Source organism: Ochotona princeps, chromosome 3 (genome assembly GCF_030435755.1).
Source record: "Ochotona princeps isolate mOchPri1 chromosome 3, mOchPri1.hap1, whole genome shotgun sequence".
Taxonomy (NCBI): Eukaryota; Metazoa; Chordata; class Mammalia; order Lagomorpha; family Ochotonidae; genus Ochotona; species Ochotona princeps.
The window spans coordinates 94,417,321-94,441,768 of record NC_080834.1 but is presented as its reverse complement, the minus strand read 5'-3'; the positions used below and the strand labels follow the sequence as shown (position 1 = coordinate 94,441,768).

The 24,448-nt window shown below is 44.7% G+C and overlaps 1 protein-coding gene across 3 annotated transcripts in view; it reads right to left on the bottom strand.

The window, feature by feature from the left end:
• Nucleotides 1-2,951: 2,951 nt before the first annotated feature.
• MB21D2 (Mab-21 domain containing 2) overlaps nt 2,952-24,448 on the bottom strand; it is a 116,167-nt gene continuing 94,670 nt past the window's right edge. For all 3 annotated transcript variants that reach the window (XM_004577791.2, XM_058662112.1, XM_058662111.1), the window contains exon 2: nt 2,952-5,739. In XM_004577791.2, the coding sequence (XP_004577848.1) occupies nt 4,475-5,739 (1,265 nt within the window). In that variant the 3' untranslated portion in view covers nt 2,952-4,474. The remainder of the gene's footprint in view (nt 5,740-24,448) is intronic.

Sequence of the window (24,448 nt, the reverse complement as noted above, 5' to 3'; positions counted from 1 at the left end):
TTAAATTCCTTTTATTTTCCTCAGGGTGTGCATTCTTGTTTTAATCACTGTAAGTAGTTGCTGTTTACCTGATAATTACAAAGTAACAGCAGCAGCAGGGAATTACTCCTCTCCTTCGGTCAACAGTAGTGTTCCATTTAAACACAAAAGGATTTTACCCAGGTTAGTCCAGCGAGAGTGTGAAATGAGTTTTTCCTACACCCTTAAGCAGCCACATAAGCAACCCATTGGGTGAAAAAAGGGAGGAGATCATGGAGCGAGCTGAACAGGATGACAGTTCAGGAGCTGCAAGACACATCTGGCCACAGGAATACAGCACCTGCTAAAGAAGCCACACCCGTCTTTTCCTGCCTAGCAGTTCTTTGGAAAGCTCCACTGCAAGGCAGGAAACTTAGCAAGGAAATGACCCGATTCCAAACAACAAACATCTGGTTGTGACAATGATTGGAAACTGTGTGAGATCATGCAGCTGTGCAGAGGGGATGGAGGGTGCATCAGGATTCTTAAACTTGCCCCATCCCTTGACAAGTTTTTTCTCCTATCCTCACATCTCCACTTTAAAGTAAAATTTAGCTATCTAATGCCCACCTCCTATTTGTCCTGGAATAACTCTATACAGTAATTTCAGGAATTATTACTATCTGTAAAATATCTGGGTCTAATTTGCTCCATCTACTCTAAGACCAACTCTTACCTGCCTCTAAATTGTCTATTTCAGAAGAGAAGGAGGTTGGAGAATGAGCTACTCTCAAAGGGGCATCTGTGTCTTGTTGGAGAATTGAAAGACAACAGAGCCATGATTTATAAATTCCTCAATTGAAATAAAATGGAATACTTCAGCCTTAAAACTTGATACTGTATTCAGAAGTGACTGTAACCCAGATTCCAGGCTCCAGAATAGGTGCTGGAGGTCACCCCTACACCTCTGCCTGCTTGGCCTGTGTGGGAGGTCACAGGCATACTGCACACTGTGTCCCCCAGGGGAACCCCTGATTTTGGTTTTGCTAACAAAGAGCTCAACCTGGCATGTTCACTGGATATAAGATGAGGGTGGTGGGTTATACAACAGTCTCTTTTCTCTGTCCTTGGAGAAACTGGGCTGGGACTTTCTTTATAAGCAACTCTGAGGGCCTGGCACAGTGGCCTAGTGGTTAAATCCTTGCCTTTTATGTGCCAGGATTCCATATGGGTACCAATTTGTATCCTGACTGCTCCACTTCGCTTCCAGCTCCCCTTATGACCTGAGAAAGCAACAGAGGATGGTTCAAAGCCTTGGGACCCCACGTGGGAGACCCGGAAGAAGCCTCTGGCTCCTGGTTTCGGATCAGTTCATCTTCAGCCATTGCAGCCTCTTGGAGAGTGAGCCAGTGGATGAAAGATCTTTGACTTTCCTTCTCTCAGGAAACATAACTTCCTAATTAAAAAAAGCAACTCTGCCAGCCACATGTAGTGTGTGTAATCTTCAAATGATCTACAGCCACAAGTGGTAAAATTAACCTGTGGCATATACCTGTCAGCCTTGCATGTTGTATGTGACCTGTTACAAGACTGGAGGGTCCAGAGATGTAGACATGCCTTCTAGCCAATTACAATGTCATTGCTGGGTGGGAGGACTGTTAGCAGACACCCTTCTGCCTTCCCCTTTGTTAGTTTATAAAAGTTTGTGCTGGCTTTACCATAAACAGACATGTTCAATCAGACTGTGTCTGGTGGTTCTTGCTGCTGAAAAACACCGTTACCTCACTCCTCAGTGGCTGCAGGGGCTTGCTGGGCAGGAAACACCTGAGAGATGGGCTGCTTAGTAATTGCAAGATGTGCCTGAAGCTCTGCAAAGAGGAAGCACCACACAACATTTCATTTCCAGCCATCCTCAATGTCTGACCTAATAGCATCTTAGGTTATGGTACTGATGGCAAATTCCAGGTATTAAAAAAATGAAGTTTTAAAATTACTGTCACCCAGTAGTCTGTGTCTTTTTTTGAAGAAGTTTAACCATGAATTTTTAAGTGCTCTTCAATCAGACTAAAAGTAGCAAACGAGAAAAATGTGTCAAGAGGATCACTGAAGTTCAGCTCTTTTTATACCCACAATGAAATTTTGTCTGAAATATTACAAATGTTAGTAATCACATCTGAAACACCAAGTCAGAGTACAGGACAGCCTATAGTAGGCTTTAAAGCAACATCTGTCTGAATATGCTTGTGATATCAACGATTTTATAGTTATTTTAAACTACCAACTTGAACACAATGATCAAAGTATAGTATATTTTAAGATGTGAATAGGTTCATAGTTACTGATGCTATGATAGTCTTTGGAAATAATTCAATCATATAGTAGAAGCAAGCTCTTAGATAAAACATATGGGAAACTCCGATATCTAATCCTGGAAAGAAAAGATATATATCAATGACAACAGTTTATAGCTAGACATACCATTTTAAATAATTTGATGAATTGAATGAACTCAAAGTGGGTAAAGTTACTAGAAGTTCCACTGGAACTTATTTCCTATCTCTCTATTGCATCATGCAATGTTAGCTGTGCACGAGGCAGGCTCTGGTTATGATGATGTTACCACAGTTGTCAGGAGCAGTATAAGCCAAGCACTTCCTCTTGCATATCCTGAGAAAATGCATACTTCAGCTCTAGGGTTTGAAGCTAAAACACTGTGTGAGTCCCTGAATGGAGGCACTTACAACACTTAACACCCCTTATTAGTGTTTGTGGTCAAGAAATGGCTTTTCCAATCAGGATGCATGTCTGGAGACAGGGATAAAGCATTTCCTAAGCAGGATAATTGATTACATAGAAAATAAAGAAAATTACAGGGAACTAAAGAATAAAGCCTGAACTACACCAACATTTGGACTGAAGGACTTCGACTGTATTTACTGAAAATTATATTTACTGTAAGAAAATAATTTCTAAATTACAAATAAACAACAAAATTCCAAGGCCAGTATGTTTCTCTTTTATTATTATCTTTGCATTTGACTTAAGATGGTTGAATGACTTTGTTTTCATTTATAAGCATTACATCAATTCCCATGCAAAAACCCAAAACCGCATATGCCTGATTTCAACTGGATAAAGTTCAGCGTTTGTGTCTGGACAATTCCAGACCAAACCCAAAATGTTGGTCGAGTTTCTCATTAGGAAACATCACAGGTATCATCTGACCGGGTGATCAGGCCCCCGACCCTTTAAACACATATTGGCCAGGAGTCCACACCAAAAAAGAGAGCCAATTCCTTAGAGTGCTGAAACCCGGCAAGTAACTTCACTCACAGGTGGAGCCCCTGTGCACCAAGGTTGCTCCCCACAGATACATCCTGGTTCCTGCGCTCTGTAGTCAAATCTGCTTTGGAACAGACATCATATCTTATTTGGGGATTATAAATTCTTCCTCAAAATTCTCAGAAGTAAAGAGACTTTATTTTTTTAAAAAAGTTTATTTCTATGACCCCAAAAGAAATAAATATAAATACATGTACTTTATCAAGTATATGTTTTCTCCAGCTTTCTATGGAGTCAATTAATAGTTATAAAGCTTTAAAAATTGTTCTCCGTGAGATAGGAACCAGGAATATCAAAGAGAGCAAAACAGGACCCCACAATCAAAGAACTAAACAAACGCAAAGTTAATCATTCTACTAATGGACAGAAATGGGCTAAGTGAAAAATAATAACATTTAAGGAGTCGATGTTAATTTATATTTAAACACACATTGCAACTCTGACAGTGGCAAAGATGTCAATAGTGCAAATAACAATTATAATGGTATGTTCTTTAATAGGATTTAAATAAGGCTTCAAATAATTACACACACTAAAACTAACATTTGGAAACCTTAATTCTGTTTGGAAAAATATCAGAAACACCCTCCAAGCCATCCAAGTTCTCCGGTTTGAGGACAATTACATTCAATGGTAGCACTATCACTTTCAATGCTTACAAAGTTTGGTGGACATGGGTAGACTATTCTGGCCACTGGTGAAGAGAAATAAATCCAGTTAACATGCCAGGTAGTTCCCAGGCTCATATTCTCAAATACCCAGAAGGAAAAAAGCTTATTTCAAAAACAAACACAAAATAATAACAACGATAGAATCCTTGGTGCCTGAAAAAAAAAAAAAAGGTTCCTCATACCCAGTAGCAAATTTGCACAAAGTATAAAACAAAAAAGCAAAAGGATTCGTGGGCATTCTCATCTATGGCTCAAGTTCTCCAAAAACAAAACACACTAGGTAACGATAATGACAAAACGTAAACAACAAAATCAGAGGCAGATTATGAAATAGTAATATACTGTTTCAGAGCCTGCACCATCCTGCAGAACCAGGAAACTTAAATTTGTTCTTAACAAATCCAATTTAGGCTGGATATGTAAAAAACGGAAATACAGCATCACAACCCACACTACACATAACGAGACTTTTGGAACCAAGAAAAAAAAAATCAGCAAAGCACTCAGAAAAATTTATCATCAATTCTGAAATGAGGCCTTGTGACATCATCAGGGTTAATAAACACAGAGATGGATTTTCCCGGGTTCTCAGTCACCAGTTGCTGCAGTTTTTTGGCTAAACGATCATCAGGCTGATTGGGGTCCCCTCCATCAGACTGTGGGGAGGGGATGCTGGTGGTGCTACCGCGCCTCTGCAGCTCCAGGGTCAGCCGGTTGGCAGCCTTCACATGCTCAATGGCGGTGCGCAAGTGCTCCGCCGGGTCTGAACGCACAGAGGACAGCTTCCGCGCGTGGAGCATGACGGTCTCCTCCGAAAGGTGCTCTAGCATGTTGCACTGAGGGATGAAATAATTGGGGCACATCTTGTTGACCAGGCAGTGTTGCAGGTCATCAATGAGGCCCAGCAGGAAGTGGGCTGCATAGTCCTCTTGAGCCAAGTAATTGGCCGGAAGTCTGTCACAGGCCCAGAGCATCATGCTGCGTAGGTGATAGGGACTGATTGCCTTCGGTCGGGACAGGAGTTTAATGATGATGGCTTTGCAAGCCTGGTAGGCCTGCATGAGACTGCTCGAGATGCACTTCTTCAACTGCACCTCACTCCTGGCAAAGGAGAGCCGCCATTCGTTGTCCTTCTTGCCCTTGTAGGAGCAAGCAGGCACCAGGTAAAACCCACTGATGACCTCCTCCTCAGTAATCTTCCCATCCCAAAAATGGTTCTCCATGAGCCAGCTCTGGGCCACTGCGGGCCAGCCTTTGAAAGACACCACTGGGACGATATCGTACAACATGCGACTGCTGCCTACACCCAGAATAATGGAGATGATAGTCCCATTCTTTTCTACCTTTTCCACCTTTGGCATCCCCCGCTGGGGTTTTCTCTGTATCTCAGATAGGACGATGCTGATGGAGTCATAGAACCAGTCAGCCACTTTGGTAGGGGAGAAGAAGTAATTGGTAGCGCCATTGATGTGGTCCACAATGGTACAGCAGTCTTTCCATTTGCTGATCGTGCCCTCGTCAAAGAGCCGGAGGCTCAGCCAGGAGTGGCATAAGGCTGAGTGGCGCATGTCAAGTGTCACGGGCTGGTTGCGGTCATGCAGTTTGAGGGCTGGTACCAGAAGGGTGAAGTCCATATCATAGTCAGTCCCCCGGGCATACACATTGAGCTCATCTAAGTCCAGATCCACCACGCCTTCCCTGACTCCTCCAGAGAGTAACAGGTACTCATTTGCCACGGGAAGTTTTTGGTCCAGCTTTTGCACCATTCCTAGAAAACAAAAGAGAAAACAGTAGTCCAAGAAGCACAAACCCAAGAGTGCTACTTTCAGACAAGATGTTCCGACCTTCTGACAGAGACCTGAAATTCGTCATCAGTCCTGAGGCAGATCTCAGCCTGCCCCATAGATTCAATGACCAGAGCTTGCTTGTTTCTCACCAGCATTAAAATATACACTTTTACAAATGCTAAGAATTAAGACAGATTTTTTTCCCCTCTCAAGGCAACATGCCTTATCACTTCAGTCACAAATCAGGAATCCTCTTGCCCCCACTCCATTCATTGATGGTACTCTCATCTCTCTGGCTAGAATGCTTCAATTCTCCTACCAGATCTCACCTCCACATCCTCTGCCATGCTTGTCACATCCATCCCAGTTCCCCATCTCTATTGCCATTTTGTCAGACCAGGTCCCTTTTGTTTCTGGCCAAAGCAATACCTACCCTCCCCCAGGCTCTCTCCCAACTTTTCTCTACCCCAGCAGTTCTCTGCACAGGCTGTACTCATTCTCAATAGTTAAAAGTCATTTCCTTTATAACAGTATGGACACATGATTTTTTTTCCCACTTTGCTGACACAGTCCAAATCAAAATAGTGGTAGCAACCCGTGCTACGAGACTGTGAACCCATCACCCTGACATGCACCAGCAGGTAAAAATGAAAATCCTTTTCACTTCAGCAGATCTCACTTCTGGAAGAAAATGATTCATTTTACTAAATCTCAATCTGGGAGGCTTTAAAAAGACAGCCTTTCTAGTAGTCTATTAGGCAAAATGGGAAGTCTACCCCAGCCCGCTGCCTTGTCCTAAAACAAAGCTGTATTCAGGAAGAGCACTCCTGTCTTTGTTTCTGCAACACACTTCTACTTTAAAGGAGGATGGTGGAACCACATTTATTCAGACCTGGGTCTGTGGCAGGTATTTTCTTAATGAATGAGCAAAATGAGGTTGGCTTTGCATATCACTGGCAAGGATGAGAAAAGTAAAATTTAGAAAACCCACTTCCTATACGATGAGCTAGGCATTTTCTCTAATTACTAGCATTTCTGATGAGACTGGTAGTAATATTGATGGGGGTGATTTTTTAAAAAGGATTTTGAGTCCATTGTGGAGGAGAATCAAGCCTTAAATATGAACTAAGCAGTGATAAGGTCTGTGCACAGTAGACATACAAAGGTGTAATTAAAGGAGGGAGGAACATATGCAAGCAATTAATGAGTAGATGACACTAACTGATGAAATTACCGTAAGTGCTTAAATAAAGGCTAGACTTTATTCCATGAAAAGGTACATTTTCCTTTGATTTTTTTTTAATGACAGCCTTCTTTGTGCTTCATTATCTGACAATTAGCAAAAATGTTTGCAATTTATTTCACAGCTTTCTCTCAAAGAGCTATCACAAATCAATATTCCATCATTTATTACAATTACCTTAACCCAATACAACTTGTTGCTCACAGCCTAATTCCAAAGCAAATAAACAAACCAAATATAGGTACTTTGATATCATGATTGTTTTTTTGTGGGTGTGTTTTAATTTTATTTTTGATGATGTTTACATAATTGATTAGGGTGGGAAGGATCAAGGACTAGATGAAATTGGGTGAGACCATTGTTTCCATATTTTCTTTTTCTTCTTTCTGTGTTTGGGGGAAGGGGGAGAAAAGGGTAGAAGCCACACTAGGCCTCCCAACCGCCTCAGTACCCAGGGGTAGGGAATGGCCACAAGACGTCATCACAGGATCCCCAATGTGGAGCATGTTCTGAGGGTTCTATTTGAGAGGTTTTGATAGTTCTGACATGCTGTGGATCTTGCCGATCGAAGGATGAAGAAATCCTTCCAAGATCCATTGGCTGACATAGTCCACCTTAGAATCTCCATTTACCCAGATATTCACTGTCAATGCTTGGCTGGGGTAGCTGATCAATTTGTTCTTCCCCTCTTCTCCTGCTATGGTACCAGATGTTCTCTACAGGCTCCGATGGACTGCTGTATCCTCCACATGCATCTGGGTATGCCATTCACTACTCAATCTAAGCCACTGAGGAGGCCCAGTTCTGACAATGCTCTGCATGTCAGACCACAGGTCCTGCCACTCTCCCTATTTTTGGAGTTCTGAGTCTAGCAGTTTACTTGAGGGGACCCTCAAAGAATCTCCTCTGGGGTGATCCCAGACCTGATTCTTGTGTGCACCTGCCACTAAGGGGTCCGGTTCAATCTGTCACCCACATCAGCCTACACACACATTGGTAGATGCAATTGCTAGGTAAGATCTATCTCCTGCTCTGTCTCTTATGCAAACCGATGGGTGCTGCAGCTCAGACCAACACTGCCCACCACACACTTGGCCCTCATGTACACCATCAGGAGCCGCAGTCCAGTCAGTAACACCCAATAACTCCCACTGGGCAGGCCCACAACCCTGATTCCCATGCCTGCCAGCATTTGCACTGAACTGGTCCAGTCTATCCCACTTCAAATTTAGCTCTTGTAGAAATCACTAGGAGCTGAAGCCTAACTCCACTGAACTGACTGCACTCTCCATCCCACACTCATGCCAGCAGGTACCACTGCCTATCTAAACATGCCCACCTCCAGTCCAAGTTCTCATGCTCACCAGTGGGAGTTGCAGCCCATCATAGAGGTGCCTACAGTTTTCCTACTAGACCCACTCCCTGTCTCAGATCTTGTACTCTCCGGGAGGTTCTGCAGTCTAGCTCAACAGGACTTGCTCCCAGTCCTAGCACTTGCCAGCTGATGCTGTGGCAAAGCCAGAACAGTCTGGCTTTACTCTGACTCACGACTGCACCAGTGGATACAGTCAGTTGGCCCAGCCTGGTTCTCCCCCAGCCCAGTCCACATGTAGGCCAATAGGTATTGTAGCCATGCATGGCTTGGTCTGCCCCTAAAGCTCCCCTACCAAGCTTACACTGACCGCTCCTCCCTAGATCTCACATGCGCTGGTGGGTGCTGCAGCGCAGTCTGCCAAGGCCCATCTCACCTTGGCATTTGCCGGCCTGGTCTGCCCTCAGTTCCAGCTTGCGCTGGTGGGAGCTGCCATTCAACCTGATCCAGCTAGCCCCCAGTCCTGGCCCTAATGTACACTGTCTGGTGCTGTGGCTTGACCTCTCCTGTCCTGCTCCCCATCCTGGTTCTCAGATCTGCCAGTGGGTGTTATGAACTGGTCCAGCCTGGCCTACCCCGAAAACCTGACCCACATGTATGCCATTGGATACTGAGACCCAGCCTGGTCTGGGATGCTCCTTGCCTTGGTTCTTGGCTCACCTGTAGGGACTGTGTCCTGACAAAGGATTTCCCCAAGCTCCTCTATCAGGTCTCCTCCCAGTGGCAGATCTCATGCACACTGGTGGGTCCTTGGCTCAGACTGACTTAATCCACCTCCTGTCCTGGCAGGAATAGTAGCCCTGCCAGCCCGGCCCACATCCATTCCAGTTCTCACTATTGGGTACTACAGTTCAGCCACACCTAGTCCATGCCCAGACACAGCTCTCACATGCTTCAGCAGGAACTGAGATTATTCTACACCAATCCTGACTGACGAGAACCAGTAGATGCTGGAGTCCAGCCCAGTCTGGCATGTTGCAGACCCAGTCCACACCCATACCGAAGGACACAGCAGCCATGTCCAGCCCAGACTGCCACTCTCATTCTGGCCCTTGCACTTACCAGTGGAAACCACAACCCAGCCCGTGTGTCCCCTTAGCTTCCTAACCAAGACCATTCCCAGCCACGAATCCTGCGCATGCCAGTGGTTGCTCTGACCCATCTCAGCATAGTCCATTCCCCATCTTAGCATTTGCCCATCAGATGCTGCAGCCTGGCCTGACCCAACCAGCTCCCAGTCCCAACTTTCACTGGTGGGTGCTGCAGCTTAGCCCTACACAGTTTACTCACATCCCTGACTCTTGTAAACTGGTAGTTGTGATAGCTTAGCCTGGCATGACCCGTACTCCAGTCTGGCTCCTGTGTGTGCTGGTCAGTGAAGGTTAGCCTGGTACTACTTGGTCTGCCCCCGCCCAGAACCAACCCATACATTTGTCAATGGGTGGAGGTTTCCTGCCTGGCCTGACCAACTCACAGACCTGAATCACATGGTTACCAGTGGGAGCTATGGACACCAGGGGAGTTTTCCAAGTTCCCCCACTAGGTCCACTACCAGACCCAGATCTCCTATGACTCGGGTCATACCAGTGGGTGCTAGGCCCTGACCTGGCATAGTCTGTCCCCTCTGTCCTGACTTATGTACGAGCTGGTGGATGTTGTGGCCTGTCCAGCTCCATACCCCTATTCTTGAGTATGCCCGAATCAGCCTGGCATATACCCAACCCCAGTACCTATTAGTGTTGGAGGGTTCCATGGTCATGTCCAGCTCAGCCCATCACCACCCCCAGCTCTTAAACAAACGAGCAGAAAGTGCAATCTCAAAGGTTGGACCCACACACATTCCCACAGGTTCTGCCCACAGACCGGATTCTCTCATGTGTTAGTTAGCGTCCTGGCCCAGCCTAACATTACCCATTCCCTGTTCTCTCACTGGCAGGTACTGTGATCTAGCCCTGAAAGGTAAGCACCCAGCCCTATCTCTAGTGTGTACCAGTGAGTGGTATTTGGTAGTGCTTGATGCTAACTACCGCAGCTCAGGTGTCTCACGTGGGCTATTTCTTTGGTCTGACCCTTAAATTCTCTCCCATTTCCCCACTCCAAACCACTTGGTCTCAGCTCCCTTGCTTACCAGCACAAACACTAGCTTTGTTGGTGGAAATCCCTCAGTAGTTATTCCTCACATGTAATATACTCCCTCACCATTCCTCCCTCCCACACATCTCCTCACCCCCTTCCCTAGGCAATCTGACGCCCCCTCCTCTGCTATAGTAGTATATGTCCTTTGCAGTTCCCAGTGGACCATCATATTTCCTGTGTGCATCTGGGTATGCCATTCTCTGCTCCATCTAAGCCACTGAGGAGGCTCAGATCTGCAGGAACAGTAGCTTTGTCATGCAAGTCCCTCAGAGGTCATTCCCTACCTGGAGATGAGCTCTCAGGTACCTGCATGCCCCCACCTATGCCATTTCCCAGAATCCCTGTAAGCCCACATCATAATCCCTCAGAACCTGCCGCCAGAAGGCTGGAGGGCTTTGCCTGGGAGTCAATGGTGCCTGGGCTACCTGGCCTGAGTCCTGCCAGGCCTCTCCTGCCACCCACCACCCCACTCCCATTTCTGGGGCTGCTGGCCTGGCTGCCTTCATGCCAGTCAAAAGATCCAGGCCATGGGGCATGAGTCCAGCCAGGTAATCCCCTGCTCCCATTGCTATCATTAATGTTTTAGACTCAAAGTCTGTCTCTCCCAACTCTGCTCCAAAACCTTTATTTGGAAATCCTAACTTCCAATGTGATGGTATTATTAGGTAGGACCTTTAGGAGGTGATGAGGTAACAAGACTAGGTGGGTTACTACCCTTACAACAGAGACCCAAGAGAGCTCTGTCATCCTCTAACCGTGTGAAGGTGCACTGGTGAACCGGGAAGTGGACCTTCAGACACTGACTCTGTTGGTGCCTTGAGAGTGGATTTCTCAACCTCCAGAACTGTGAGGAATCGGTTCTTGCTGGCTGTAAGCCACCCAGGCTACAGCTCTTTGCTCTAGCAGTGAAGGAACCAAAACAGTAATAGCTCACATTCACACTCCTTCATAAAGATGTGCTGTCTCTCAGTCTTTGAAATCCGATTTTCCAAGCCATATTAAGCACAACATATTTTTTAATGTAGCACTATTTCCTTTTTTACAAATTTGGCAAGGTATTGTGTTCTTTTTTAAATCATCAGTAAGACATTCAATATTACAGAAGTTGAGAAAGAATGCAAGGGGCAGAAAGAACACAACAGAGAAACACTGAATGGTCCCTAAGGACACTATTCCACTCCGCCTTGCAGAGCCCACCAATCTGCAGCTTCACACAGGATGTGGTGACACAAACTGCAGCCTTTTCCAGCACTACACAAGCCACATGTCCTAAAAAACTTCCCTGGGTTAAGTTTAAGTGAAAATGAGTTGACATCAGCTGTCATGGCAGATGGGTTGTCATGCAACTAAACACAGCCCAAGGCTGGGCAGGAGAAAGATGGAGGAGGGACCAACCCTAACTGCTCTTCAGCTGTGGGGTTCAGCCTCATCCAGGGCATTGCTGACTTGAGCTGAGGTTCTTCATGTCTGTATGGGTGGCAAGATGTGGAGCTTCTGCTTAACTGCTGCTGCAAAACGCACACACTCCACTAAGCCTGTAGCCATGGTGAAAAGAAAAGGCAGAAAACTAACTCATTGCCCTGGATAGGTCCCCAGTTTGTAAGGCAGCACTGGCATACCTTTGTTCTTAAAAATTCTAAAGTTGGGACAGCTGTTTGGATTCAGGATGGCTCCATCCCATACTAGAACATCAGGGATCATGTCTTAGCTCTACTCGAAGTTCCAGCTCCCTGCTAATACAGATCCTGAGAGGCTGTGGCAGCAGCTTGAGTACCTGGGTTCCTGTGACCCATGTGGGAACTCAGACTGCGTTCCAGTTCTTAGATTTGGACAAGCTCAACTGTGGCCATTGCAAAGGGATTTTTTTTCTTTTCTCTCTTTCTACTTAAAAAGTCCTTCAGGTTATTCTTTCGTATAGTGCCTAGGGCCTCAAGTTTAAGCAAGGAATTCTGCTTCCCTTCCTGGGTTGCTTGCTGAATTATCTTTAGAATAACAACTGAAAGTTGGAATTCTGTCCCTGAGTCCCTTATGTTCTAGGGAATAAAACTGTTTGTCACATTCCAGTGAATTCAAACCACTAACCCCTATGGCTCAGTCACTCGATACTATCTTTTTAACACCAGAAAAAGGAACATAATCTTGAATTTTGGGGTCGTTTCATAGCTTCAAAAGCGCCTGCCAGTACCTACGCAACAGCTCAAGTAAACAGTATAACAATGGACTCTCTGCCATTGTCCATTCCGACAATGTAAAGACACAGTAAAATAGCAGAATGATGGACATGTGACCATTTATGAAGAACTATATTACTATAATAATAGGAAGTATATCAGTAGGGGGAGGGGATTTGGGGAAGGAGAAATCCCAGAGCCTTTGTGTATGCATTGGTGGGCAATATCTAGTGATTCTAACTGCTTAACTGCTGAATAATAGTTTTTAAAGTGTTCACTTAAAAAAACATAGTATGACAAGCACTGAGTAGATAAGTAAAAGTAGTATACGTACATAGTTCCTGAAGGAAAAACAAATCCACAACAAACGTATGCTAAAACAAGGAGCCATAGAAAAGGTAAAACTTCTATGTCTCATAATAAAATTTACAAAATCATATTTAAGGATATAGTGAGGGCCCGGCAGCGTGGCCTAGCAGCTTAAGTCCTTGCCTTGAATGCCCCGGGATCCCATATGGGCACCGGTTCTAATCCCGGCAGCTCCACTTCCCATCCACCTCCCTGCTTGTAGCCTGGGAAAGCAGTTGAGGACGGCCCAAAGCTTTGGGACCCTGCACCCACATGGGAGGTCTGGAAGAGGTTCCAGGTTCCTGGCTTTGGATCGGTGCAGCACCGGCCATTGCAGTCACTTGGGGAGTGAATCATCGGATGGAACCTCTCTGGCTCTCCTATCTGTATATCTGACTTTGTAATAAAAATAAAAATAAATCTTTTAAAAAAAAGAATATAGTGAAAAAATATAAATACAAAAAGTTGGCTGTCTGTGTCTCAATAATATTCACTGTTTCATATGAAACACTTTTTGCTCCAACTCACATGACAATGTCTGGCCATGGTGGTCATTCTTAACGATAGGAAGGGTGCAGGTGGGGCGATATTGACAAAATCCTCTGTTATTCTGATTCATTCCTGAAAGTTATGTCTTTTGTTGATCATAGTCTACAAGTCTCCCACTAAAATACTATGACTTGTTCTTCAGAGAAGAAAATGCATTTCTCAAGCCTGCAGTGGCATTCTGAGAAACAGCCTGAGACGTAGGCACACCTACCATGTCTTACAAATGCACAAATGTGTAGGACTTGCAATGACCCAGGTTGGCTAAAACTTTATCATTTTCTCATCCATACCTAGAAGTCCTCTAGCCTACATTATAGGTGAAAGGAACTGAGGTGCAGGGAGGAGAAATAACTTACTAGGGCCGCACAGTCCCAGTGATGAATCAACAGCATCGACTTATCCTTGCCCTTGCTGCGAAGGTCCGGGTGGCACATGCACACTGTTCTCCTGTGACTTGATTTGACACAAACACAGAATAACTTACAAGGGAGGTGGCAGGGGACTCAGGACAACCTGCCAGCTTTATGCTTCTGCTGGTCAAAGTTTCAGTGTGACCTTGGATAATTAACAGTACATTCATCACAGGGCCAAAGAGCCTGCTCTAACTATCACATAGAAAATGTATGCACGGGCCCAGCGGCGTGGCCTAGCGGCTAAAGTCCTCCCCTTGAAAGCCCTGGGATCCCATATGGGTGCCGGCTCTAATCCCGGCAGCTCCACTTCCCATCCAGCTCCCTGCTTGTGGCCTGGGAAAGCAGTTGAGGACGGCCCAAAGCTTTGGGACCCTGCACCCGCGTGGGAGACCCAGAAGAGGTTCCAGGTTCCCAGCTTCGGATCGGCACGCATCGGCCCGTTGCGGCTCACTTGGGGAGTGAATCATCGGACGGAAGATCTTCCTCTCTGTCTCTCCTCCTCTGTGTATATTTGGCTGTAATAAAATGAATAAAATCTTTAAAAAAAAAAAAGAAAATGTATGCACAACATCTACCTACCATATCAACACAATCAGTGTTCCCAGGTAAAGAGACCATGAGAAATAAGAAAGGCAGATGCCACCGGTGGAGCATCCCTGCTTTTCAATAACTTCCCAGGTGACCATTAATATTCACAGTGAGCACAACGTGCTGTATAAATCAAGTAGATTTATTTTGCATAATTTCTGAGCTAACCATGCATAATTTAATTTAACCCTTTAGAAACATGATTAATTCATGTATGCCAATAGATTGCCTTTTGCAGTACAAAAGAAATAGGAATGATTCCTAAGATGTCCCCATGAGAAGTCTTTCTTGATCTTTCTTGATCTTTGACACTGAGAAGTGTGAAACAGTACTAGACTTAGACAGGCTTGTGTTGGGTCCTGGGTTTTCCATCTAATATTTAAGTGAGCCCGGTATGTAATTTAACGTTCTGGGCTTCCAATTCCTTGTTAATTGAAAATAAACTAACAAGAGATAAATCAAAAAATAAACAAAACTGCCTTTCAGGTTTGATACGACTTATCAAAACATTTCAACATTTAGTTCATTTTCCCCTCACGTTCTTTCCTTTTACCACTACCTGCAGATTTAGAACAGCACAAAAAGCCTATTTCACAGAGTTGATTTGAAGATTTAAGTAAATAAGTTATCTATGCAAAGCATCCAGCATATGCGAAGCACATTATCTGTGTTAGATGCAGGGAGACAAATGCAGCAGTGTCTTAGGCAGTGGGGGCACCAAGGCTGCCCCTAGCCTGGATGAGGGCTCAGTAATAACTCTGAGGCAAATGCATAAAGGTCCAAACACAGACGAGGGAGGAGTAGCCTGGAGACTAGAAAATTCAACAAGATTCACCTCCATCTATTTTACTGCTTGTCTTAAGGAAGAAATGAACTTCATCTTATATCACTTAATTAAGGAGAAGGAAGAGAAATATTTGGTCTAATGTTGCAGATGGAATTCTCTAATAACGTGGAGAATGCCTCCCATGGAGGCAGCACACTTCCTGTCCCAGAAGATGATCAGTCAACATCTCCGGCAGAGATGAAGGCCAAAAGTACTAAAGTTTGACGGGTCATGAGTATAGATGTTTCCCAAGGTGGTTGCAGGTTATGAGAGCTCTCTAGTAGTACACAGGCTTCACACAGATGCTGACCAGCCCGTATGAGCTCCGGTGACAGTGGCAAGCCCTGTACTGAAACACTGGGTACCGCTCTTGTCTCACATGTCATTTGTTCTGCAGCCCAAATGCTGCCACCCTCCAGCCTATTCCATCCAGTCTAAAAAGAGAGAGCGTAGTACTAGCATCGATACCAATAATGGCAGAAGATGGACTGCATTCACACACAATGTTCCCAAGGTATGTCACCTATTGTCCAGGGTTCTCTGAGAAGGGCGGTCATGTTCATTGGTGCAGCAAGTACTGGGCAATTGGTTTTATCTACATCATCCCCTTCAGTCCTCTTGGCATTCTCAGGTAGGCAACACTTCCACTGCACAAAAAGAGAGCTCAAGGTACTAATACTCAAGTATATTATCCATAGCGAACTAATTCCAACGGAGTCCACATTGCTTTCATCTCCCATGTTGTTTTTCAACATTAAATGGCCTCTAGTGGAGCTGGCAATGTGCCCTTGCAAGAAAAGCCTGTGTTTGTGGAATCAGCATCCCATAGAGCACTGGTTCAAGTCCTGTCTGATCCACGTTCAGTCCAGCTCTCTCTAATGCACCTGGGAAAGCAGCAAAGGGTCACGCCGGTACTTGGCCCACTGCATCTACCTTCTAGACCCAAAAGAGGCTCCTGGCGCCTAGTTCCACACTCACCCAGCTCTGGCACTGTGGCCATTTAGAGAACGAACCAGCAAATGGAAATTTTTTGTTCCCTTCCTCTTTCTCTCTGTAACACTGCCTTTCAAATAAATAAACAAATCTTTTTTTTTTAAGGGCTCTCCTCTAAGAATGAACAATTTAGTATCTTTAGCCCTTTAAGACTGTAACTTCAGCAATAGAGTAACCAAGAAGTAAATGCTTATCTCTCACTCCAAAAATTAAATAAATTTTATTTTGGAGTAAACTGATATTTCAGACAGAGTAACTAGTGATTTTCAGTGCTAGTGTTGTACCACACTGGGTGAAGTGCCACCCGCAACACTGGAATTCCATATTGGTGCCAGGTAGAGTCCTGGCAGCTCTACTACTGACCCAGCTCCCTGCTAATGGACCCAAGTCCTTGGTCCCTGCGCACATCAGGTGGAATTGGATGGAATTCCTGGCTCTGGGTTTTGGCTTGGTTCAGCCATGGCTACTGTGGTCATATGGGGAGTCAATGTGCTTGGATGACAGCATATTCCTTCTCTCTGCTTCTTCCTGTAGCTCTCTCAAATCTTCTTTAAAAATCGTTTTTTGCCATCCCTTGGAGATGAAGTATGTGAGCACAACAGGTCAGGATCATATGAGTCACCTTAAAAAGAAAGGTTATCTGGTGCTGTGACATGTATGTCTGTGAATGAGTATGTGATGGTGTTGCCCACAAAAACCGGAGAATTCTCAAAGAATATCCCCTGAGTGTTTTAGACCCAGGGATATCCTAGGAATTGTTTCACGCCTCCCCTCTCCCCTCCACCCCTCTGGCACCAAATCTGCTTGTTTCAACCCAAGAGCAGAGCTCCTCATTTCAAGGCCATGTTCCCTGAATTTCACGGGGGGGGGGGGGAGGGGTGCTGGGAGCACAATTACCAAAGGAAATGCACCAAACACAAATCCAGATGCTCTCACTGGAGAACATTTATCTTTTTCATAGGCACAGCGCTACTCACCATCATCACATTGCTCCTCTGTACAAAACGCAGGCATGCAGAGACCCGAGGGAAAGAAATATGAAGAATCCTATGGCTGATCACTGAAAAAAACAGAACCAAGAAACAGCAGCTACCCGTGAGCTCCTTCATGTGGCTGTCAGCCAGAGCACACTCAGACTGCTACTGGTTCCTCCCACTCCACATGAAGCAAGCTCCTCAACAGGATTTCACACTGCCACTGGGTAGTTAAAGACCTAGTCTTCAAATGAGTGTACTTTGGAAATTTTCAAACATACGTAACAGAATGGCCAACAGTGTCAGAGTCCGTTGTGTCCCAATATCAAGCTTCAGCAGTTACATTTGCCATTCTAGGTTGTGATGTTTCCAGGTTTGGGGTTTTGGTTTTGGGTATATTTTATTTTTTTTTACATTTTATTATTATTATTTTTTATTATCATTTTATGATACATTTCCATAGGCTCCTGGCATTTCCCTTATCCTCTCCCCAATTCCCTCCCCCACCTAGTTCCTCTATATCATTACTAAAGTATAGTTCTTCATACACAGTCATATGCCCATCATTGCGGGCATGGACAATGGCAGAGAGTCCAGCATCCTATTGTCAAGATATAGTGAACAGTTTCATTGTAAGTCCATCTTTGTCTGGAAGTAGAAACGCATACTACATTGTATCCTCACATCTGGATGTTAATCTCCATTTCACAGCTACTGTACATCCCCTCAAATGAAAAGTCATAATACAAAATCAACAATAGAAAGAAAAATAGAAATTTACAATGCCCTGAAGTTAAATGACATGTTACTAGATATGACAGTCTCCATTACACAGCTACTATACATCCCCTTAAATGAAAAGCCACAAAACCAAATCAACATCAGGGAGAAAAAAGAAATTAACAACCCCATGAAGTTAAATAACATGCTACTAAATGACTAACATGTAGCTGAAGAAATGAAAATCAAGAACCTTCTTGAAGAAAATGATGCTACTCTATGATCACTGAATGATTTAATCAGAAGAAAGTGTTTTGAAGAGATGAAACTAACAGAAAACAACAAAACCCATGCGATATAGTTTCCGCTGGCTTTTGTTGGTGAAGGGTGTCTCTTCTAGACAATAAATAGATGGGTTTTGTTTTTTTAATCCAGTCTACTAATCCATGACGTTTGATTGAGCTTAAGCCATTTACATTCAGAGTTTAATATGTATGGATGGTGCTTTGGTCCTGTCATTTTAGGAACGGTTTGTTCATTGGTTTAGTCTTCTGTTGTCATTTTACTGGGATGTTCTTCCCATTTGCCTTTAGTTTTGTTTGGGGCTGTTCCTCTTCTCTGTCAAGAGAACATCTTGAAGTATCATTTGTAGGGCAGGTTTGGACGAGACAAATTCTTTTAACTTTTCTTGATTGTGGAAGAATTTTATTTCATTTTCAAAGACAAAAGAAAGCTTTGCTGGATATGTTATCCTAGGCTGACGATTACTTTCTTTTAGAATCTGGAATATGTCACTCCATTGTCTTCTTGCCTGTCTTCTTGCCTGGCATTCCTTTATATGTCAATTGATTTTTTTCACGTGCACATTTAAGTATCTTTTCCTTATGTTCAATTGAAGAGAGCTTGATTATCATGTGTCTTGGTGAAGATCTCTTTTGATCAACCCTGTTGGGAGTTCTGTGCCCCTCCTGGATCTTGTTTTCCAGTTCTTTCTCTAGATTAGGGAAATTTTCCTTTATTATTTCATTAAATAAATTTGCAAACTCAGCTTCTCTTTCTGCACCTTCTGGGACTCCCATAACTCTTATATTAGGCCTCTTAATAGTGTCTTTCAATTCTTGAATACTTTTTTTGGCCTGATCCAGCTCTGCTTCCAGCTTTTCGTTTGCTTCTGCCTGATGACAAGAAATATCTTCCAATTCTGAGATTCTTTCTTCTGCTTGCTTCATTCTATTTTGGAAACTCTCCATTGTACTTTTAATTTGCTGTACTGTGTTTTTAATTTCTGATATATCAGCCTTGCTTTGCTTTATTGCTTCCTTAAATTCTTTGAACTCTTGTATGAGCATCTCATTGTTGAACATAAGCTTTAAAATGAGTTTTATGAATTCTGTGTGCCCCATTTTCTCGATGTCTTCCTCAGTTAACTCTGAGGTTGGCATAGGGTTTTGCTCCTTTGCAGGGGAGTTTTCGGTAATATTCATTGTGCTTTTGTCTCTTCTTTTGCTCTTGGTCATTGCACTTCTGCTTAGCAGAGCCTTCTCCTTGGGGCAGGTTTCTAAGCTGTGTCACCCACAGGTCTACAGTTCGATTTTACTTATTTCAGTTGGTACACAACTCTTTGCTTGCAGCCACTTGTGCCACAACCTCCAGCGAGTTCCAGGTCCGGGTTCTTATGTTAGATTTCTACTGTGGTCTCCACAGCCCCAGCTCCTGGCTCACCACTCTCCACCTCTTGTGATGCCATGCTGAGGCTGCACCGTTGTCTCTGCAACCTTTCTCCCACTTCTGGTTGGAGCAGGTCCCAGGATTAGAGAGACACCAGGTGTCCTATATAATTAGGTTGTTGGTGGCACTGATCTTGTCGGACGTTAGGTCTGGGTGCCACACGGACCTATTTTGACCCGTATGATGCCACAGTCAGTATTATTTTCCTGCAGGACCAGTGCAAATCACAGAACTCAGTGAGTTCTCACGAGTTCAGCACATGCGTAGTTCACTGTTGTTCCCTGAAGTCATAAAGCTATTGCTACAATGTACAAAATGGCGCCTGACAGGTCACTACTAGAGTTCTTGATCTGTTGGCCGTTAGATCTGAGGGCTACCCAGACCTGTCTTGGGTGGAACCTGGTTGCTGGTGGAGCTCCGGCTGCTGGTCGAGTTCAGATCGCCGATAGCTGAATGCCGCTGGAGTATCAGTCACTGCAACACCACACCATTGTGTCTGCTGCTTTCCTGTGTCTGTCAGTCTCCAGGTACCCCTCTGCTGTTGTTCTGTCCTTTCCTATTTCCTGGAATATGTCCTCTCTGCTTCATCCTGATTAAATGTTTTTCCGTATGTTTAAACGTGTCCTTACCATACTCTGCCATCTTGATTCTCTCAACTTTCATGTCTGGCTATATTAACTGATCCCCCAGATACGGCCATTTTCTCTGAAATTGTCAAATGAACAATGAGAAGGACCAGCTCAGGGAAAAACACAAAATAGTGGACAGTCCAGCCACCCAGCTTATTCCAGAACCTAAGTGCCGAGCAGAGCTAGGCCTACACGGACCTGCCTTAGTCACATGCAAGCCTCAAATGAAAGACCATAACGCGAGTTCTCTTTCAGTCTCTGCTTGGGATCGGTGTGCTCTGTTCCTTCAAGCTGCAAGAAACTCAACGACCTTCTGTCCAGACTTTCCTCCGCAGAGCACCTACGCCAACCATCTGTCGTCAGTGTATTTTGATACAGGAGACAAACTTCAGAGCTTTCATATTTGCAAATGAGGAAATTGTGTGGCAACCTCAAAGAGATAGCAAGGAAAAGCCAGGAGCCTGATAAGGAGCTGCCCATGAACTGTACCCCGAGTACACGGCTCCACCTGCTGTTGTTCTCAGGGAGTGATTGAGACTCAGGACATTTTCCAAAGCACCAATTTTCAGCCAAAAATCCTAGCAATGCCATGAGGGGGGAAATTTCTATATAATAACAGTGTGATCTCAGATCAAGGTCTAATATTTGATATTTTAAGAAAATGTTTTAATTACAGTTTTTCTTTGATGAACAGAATTTTATGACACTTTTTTACTGTGCAATTCCCAGTAGCTGCCAGGAGAGGGCACCCATACTCTACTCATTTACTAAGAATTTTTAGCAGGACTCCAAAGTCATAAAATCCTAAAATGAAAATCCTGGGGAAACAGAAGCTTAATCCAAGGCTAAGACTATGTAAGATACTTCAAAGCATCACATTGGGCCTATTTCCCCCCAGATATCACCCAGTGATTCATAACTGTACCTGCTGGGTTCAGAGAAGATTCCTTGTAAACTCTGAGGAGCTGAGGGAAAGATGCCTTGTTAGGGCAGGCAGCAAAGCTGATAACTGATCCCCACGGTACACCGAGCACCTTGTTGCAAGGCCAAGGGGTTCAGTGCACGCTGCCAAAACTGAGATGAAAAAAGGAAGAAGAAAGTTTCATGTCTAGGAATGGAGGCGAAAGATGGCAAAGGAAATAGTCCTTGATGCTATGAGGTCAGCATCACACTTTACCTAAAACTGCTTCATTTTGGCTACAAAGAGTAAGAAGATTCTAACATTAAGAAAATGGGAATAACTCTTTTTTAAGATTTTGTTTTTGCTTGGAAAGGCAGATATAGAGAGAAGGAGACAGAGAGAAAGCTCTTCCATCCACTGGTTCCCTCCCCAAGTGGCTTCAATGGCTGGAGCTGAACTGATCTGAAGCCAAGAGCCAGAAGGTCCCACGTGGTCTCTCACAGGGGTGCAGGGTATCACAGCTTTGAGCCATCCTCTATTGTGTTCCCAGAACACAAGCAGGGAGCCAGATGGAAACTGGAGCATCTGGGACAGGAAGCTTGTGCTGTTATCCCAGGCCCTTTAGCTGGATCAGAGCCAGGGTAGCCAGGACCCAAACTGCAATGACAGTGTTACATACAGTGGCATAATCTGCACTGCCACGACACAGGCTTGAAAACTTGCTTTAAAAAAAAGAAATAATAATGATTCCAGAGCCAGTATTGTAGCGTAAACACACCAAGCTTCCTGCTGCCATACGGGCATCCACAAGGCTCCAGTTCAAGATCTGGCTACTTCATTTCCAATCCAACTCCCTGGCAATGTATCTGGGAGAGCAGCAGAGGATGGTCCAAGTCGGAGACCTGGAAAAAGCTCCCAGCTTTTGGCTGCAGGCTGGCCCAGCCCTGGCTATTGTGGCAATCCGGGAGGTAAACCAGTTGATGGAAAATCTCTCTTTGACTCTTATCTTCTAACTCTGCTTTTGAAAGAAACAAAAACTCTAACCCCCCCCCCCCAAAAAAAGTTCACTATTACAAAAAATAATGATTTCATAAAGCTGTAATGCTTCATTCAAAAGTTCAGATTTAAGACTAAGTGATCAAATAAGTTTTTCAAGGAAAATAGACATGAAAAAGTACTGAAGCCTGACAGACTAATAAAGAGCAGGAAGCACCTCTGAGACACAGTGGCCTACCTGAAATTACTTTCAGTATCTGCGTAAAAAAAGCACTTTATTGCTCGAGCTTGAAAACGCTCACATCAAAAGAAGAGAAGCTTTTAAAACCACGCTCAGTGGCGGCTGAGACTCGCAGTTTAAAAGCCCGGGGAGACCATCTGGAAGGGGGCCAAGGGCTGCAGGGTTTTTAACTGCACACCTGATCAATATGGAAGGGGAAGACAGGGCAAAGTCCAAGACAGGCCCAGGCAGCTGCACAGGGGGCAACTCACAGGGGCTCTGAGGGGCTTCCTGCTCCTGCTTTCTGCCCTTAGCCAGCTGCCTAGGCAGCAGGTGTCAGGGTATGCAAAGTGGTCTCCACTTAGCAATCAGAGAGGTGTCTCTTCAGGGGAGAACTCAAACTTTAGGTTATTGCTTCTTGTTTTTTTTTAATTGCATGATGTGGAAGGATGGTGCCTGAATCAGATGCCAATTTTGTGGCTCCTGACCTCTAGGGACTGAAGTTAAGGGGTGGATTACTGCTGCCAGAGATGACTTCCGGGGTTGTTCAGCCCAACAGTGGGGGTGCAGACCTGGTAGCTGAGGACTGAGAAGGCAATGGCGGCCCAACTCTGCACCTGCTGTAGGTACCAGGAGGAGACCCAAGGCCCCCATTGTCAGTCCAGAGCTCTCTCCACTCCTCCCGGGGATTTCAAACCAAAGGATCAGTAGACCACGGGCACCTGCCTCTCACTCCAGAACTGAAGTGCGTTCTCCAAGGCGGATCTCAGCATCCCTGCTCCTATAAAACTGGAGCCTGCCAACTTGCTCCCTTCCTCCATTTCAGAGCAGACCAAAGTACTGCAGGTGATTCAGGGAGACGGGGCTGTCGGGCTGGAGGGAGGTGTTCACTATCCCCGAGCTGCCTATCGGCCCGCAAGGCTGAGCTGGACTCGCCTTTCAGTCAGTTGGGAAGCACTCAGCTTTGGCAAAATAATAGCTGAGATTCAGGAAGCATACAGCACTTCTTGCTCCCTCCAGTTCAGGGATTCACTCACACCTCTCGCCTCCCAGGCACTCGCCTGGCTTTGAAAGGCACTGATGCGTTGTCCCTGGTTATCTTTTTCTAGCCCTCGTCTCCCTGCACCCAGAAAACAGGGATTCATTTCTGTCCTCTCTTTGGTCTTCGACACAGTGATTCTAACACTAGCTGAGAATCTGTACTGGTAACTGACCTTACAGTGTGATGGAACACATATGTGGGCCAGTGAGTATCAGGTGTGGGGCAGTCGGGCAGTGGACATGTGTGGCTGGGCACAATTACAGCTCAGCCCCTGAAGCCCAAGATCACACGGTCTGAATACTCTGAATTGAGGTCTATAATTTCCAAAGCTATCCATTGTGACACAGGTGAATTTAGACACAATAGATTACAAACAACCCCTATATTTAAACTGTGTCCCTGCTAAAAATCCAGTTAGACGGGGCGTAAAACATGGGAAAACAAACACAAACAAACAACAACACAGAATAAGCCTTCTTTTCAAAGATGACGTGTACTTGAGAAAGGGCGGGAAGATATACAAACACAGGTGTGTGTGGCTTGACGCTGTGACGCAGAATCTCATATTTAAGGTCATAATAAAAATTTCAGTTTGTGCACGGAAGCAAGTGCTGTTATATAAGGGAATGACTTTTGGAGAAAAAAAGTCGCGTCCACCTAAAAAGGGAGGGAGGAAATGATCTTATGACGAATTCTCCAGCGACCTGAAGTTCCCAGTCTTCCCACTAGAGGTCAGGTCTTCCTAAACTTTTCTTAAGAGTTTTACTGGCTCCAGCACAAGGATGAAGGGCTGTTGGTTGTATAAACAATTATTAAATTCACACCTGATGTCAGCAATATG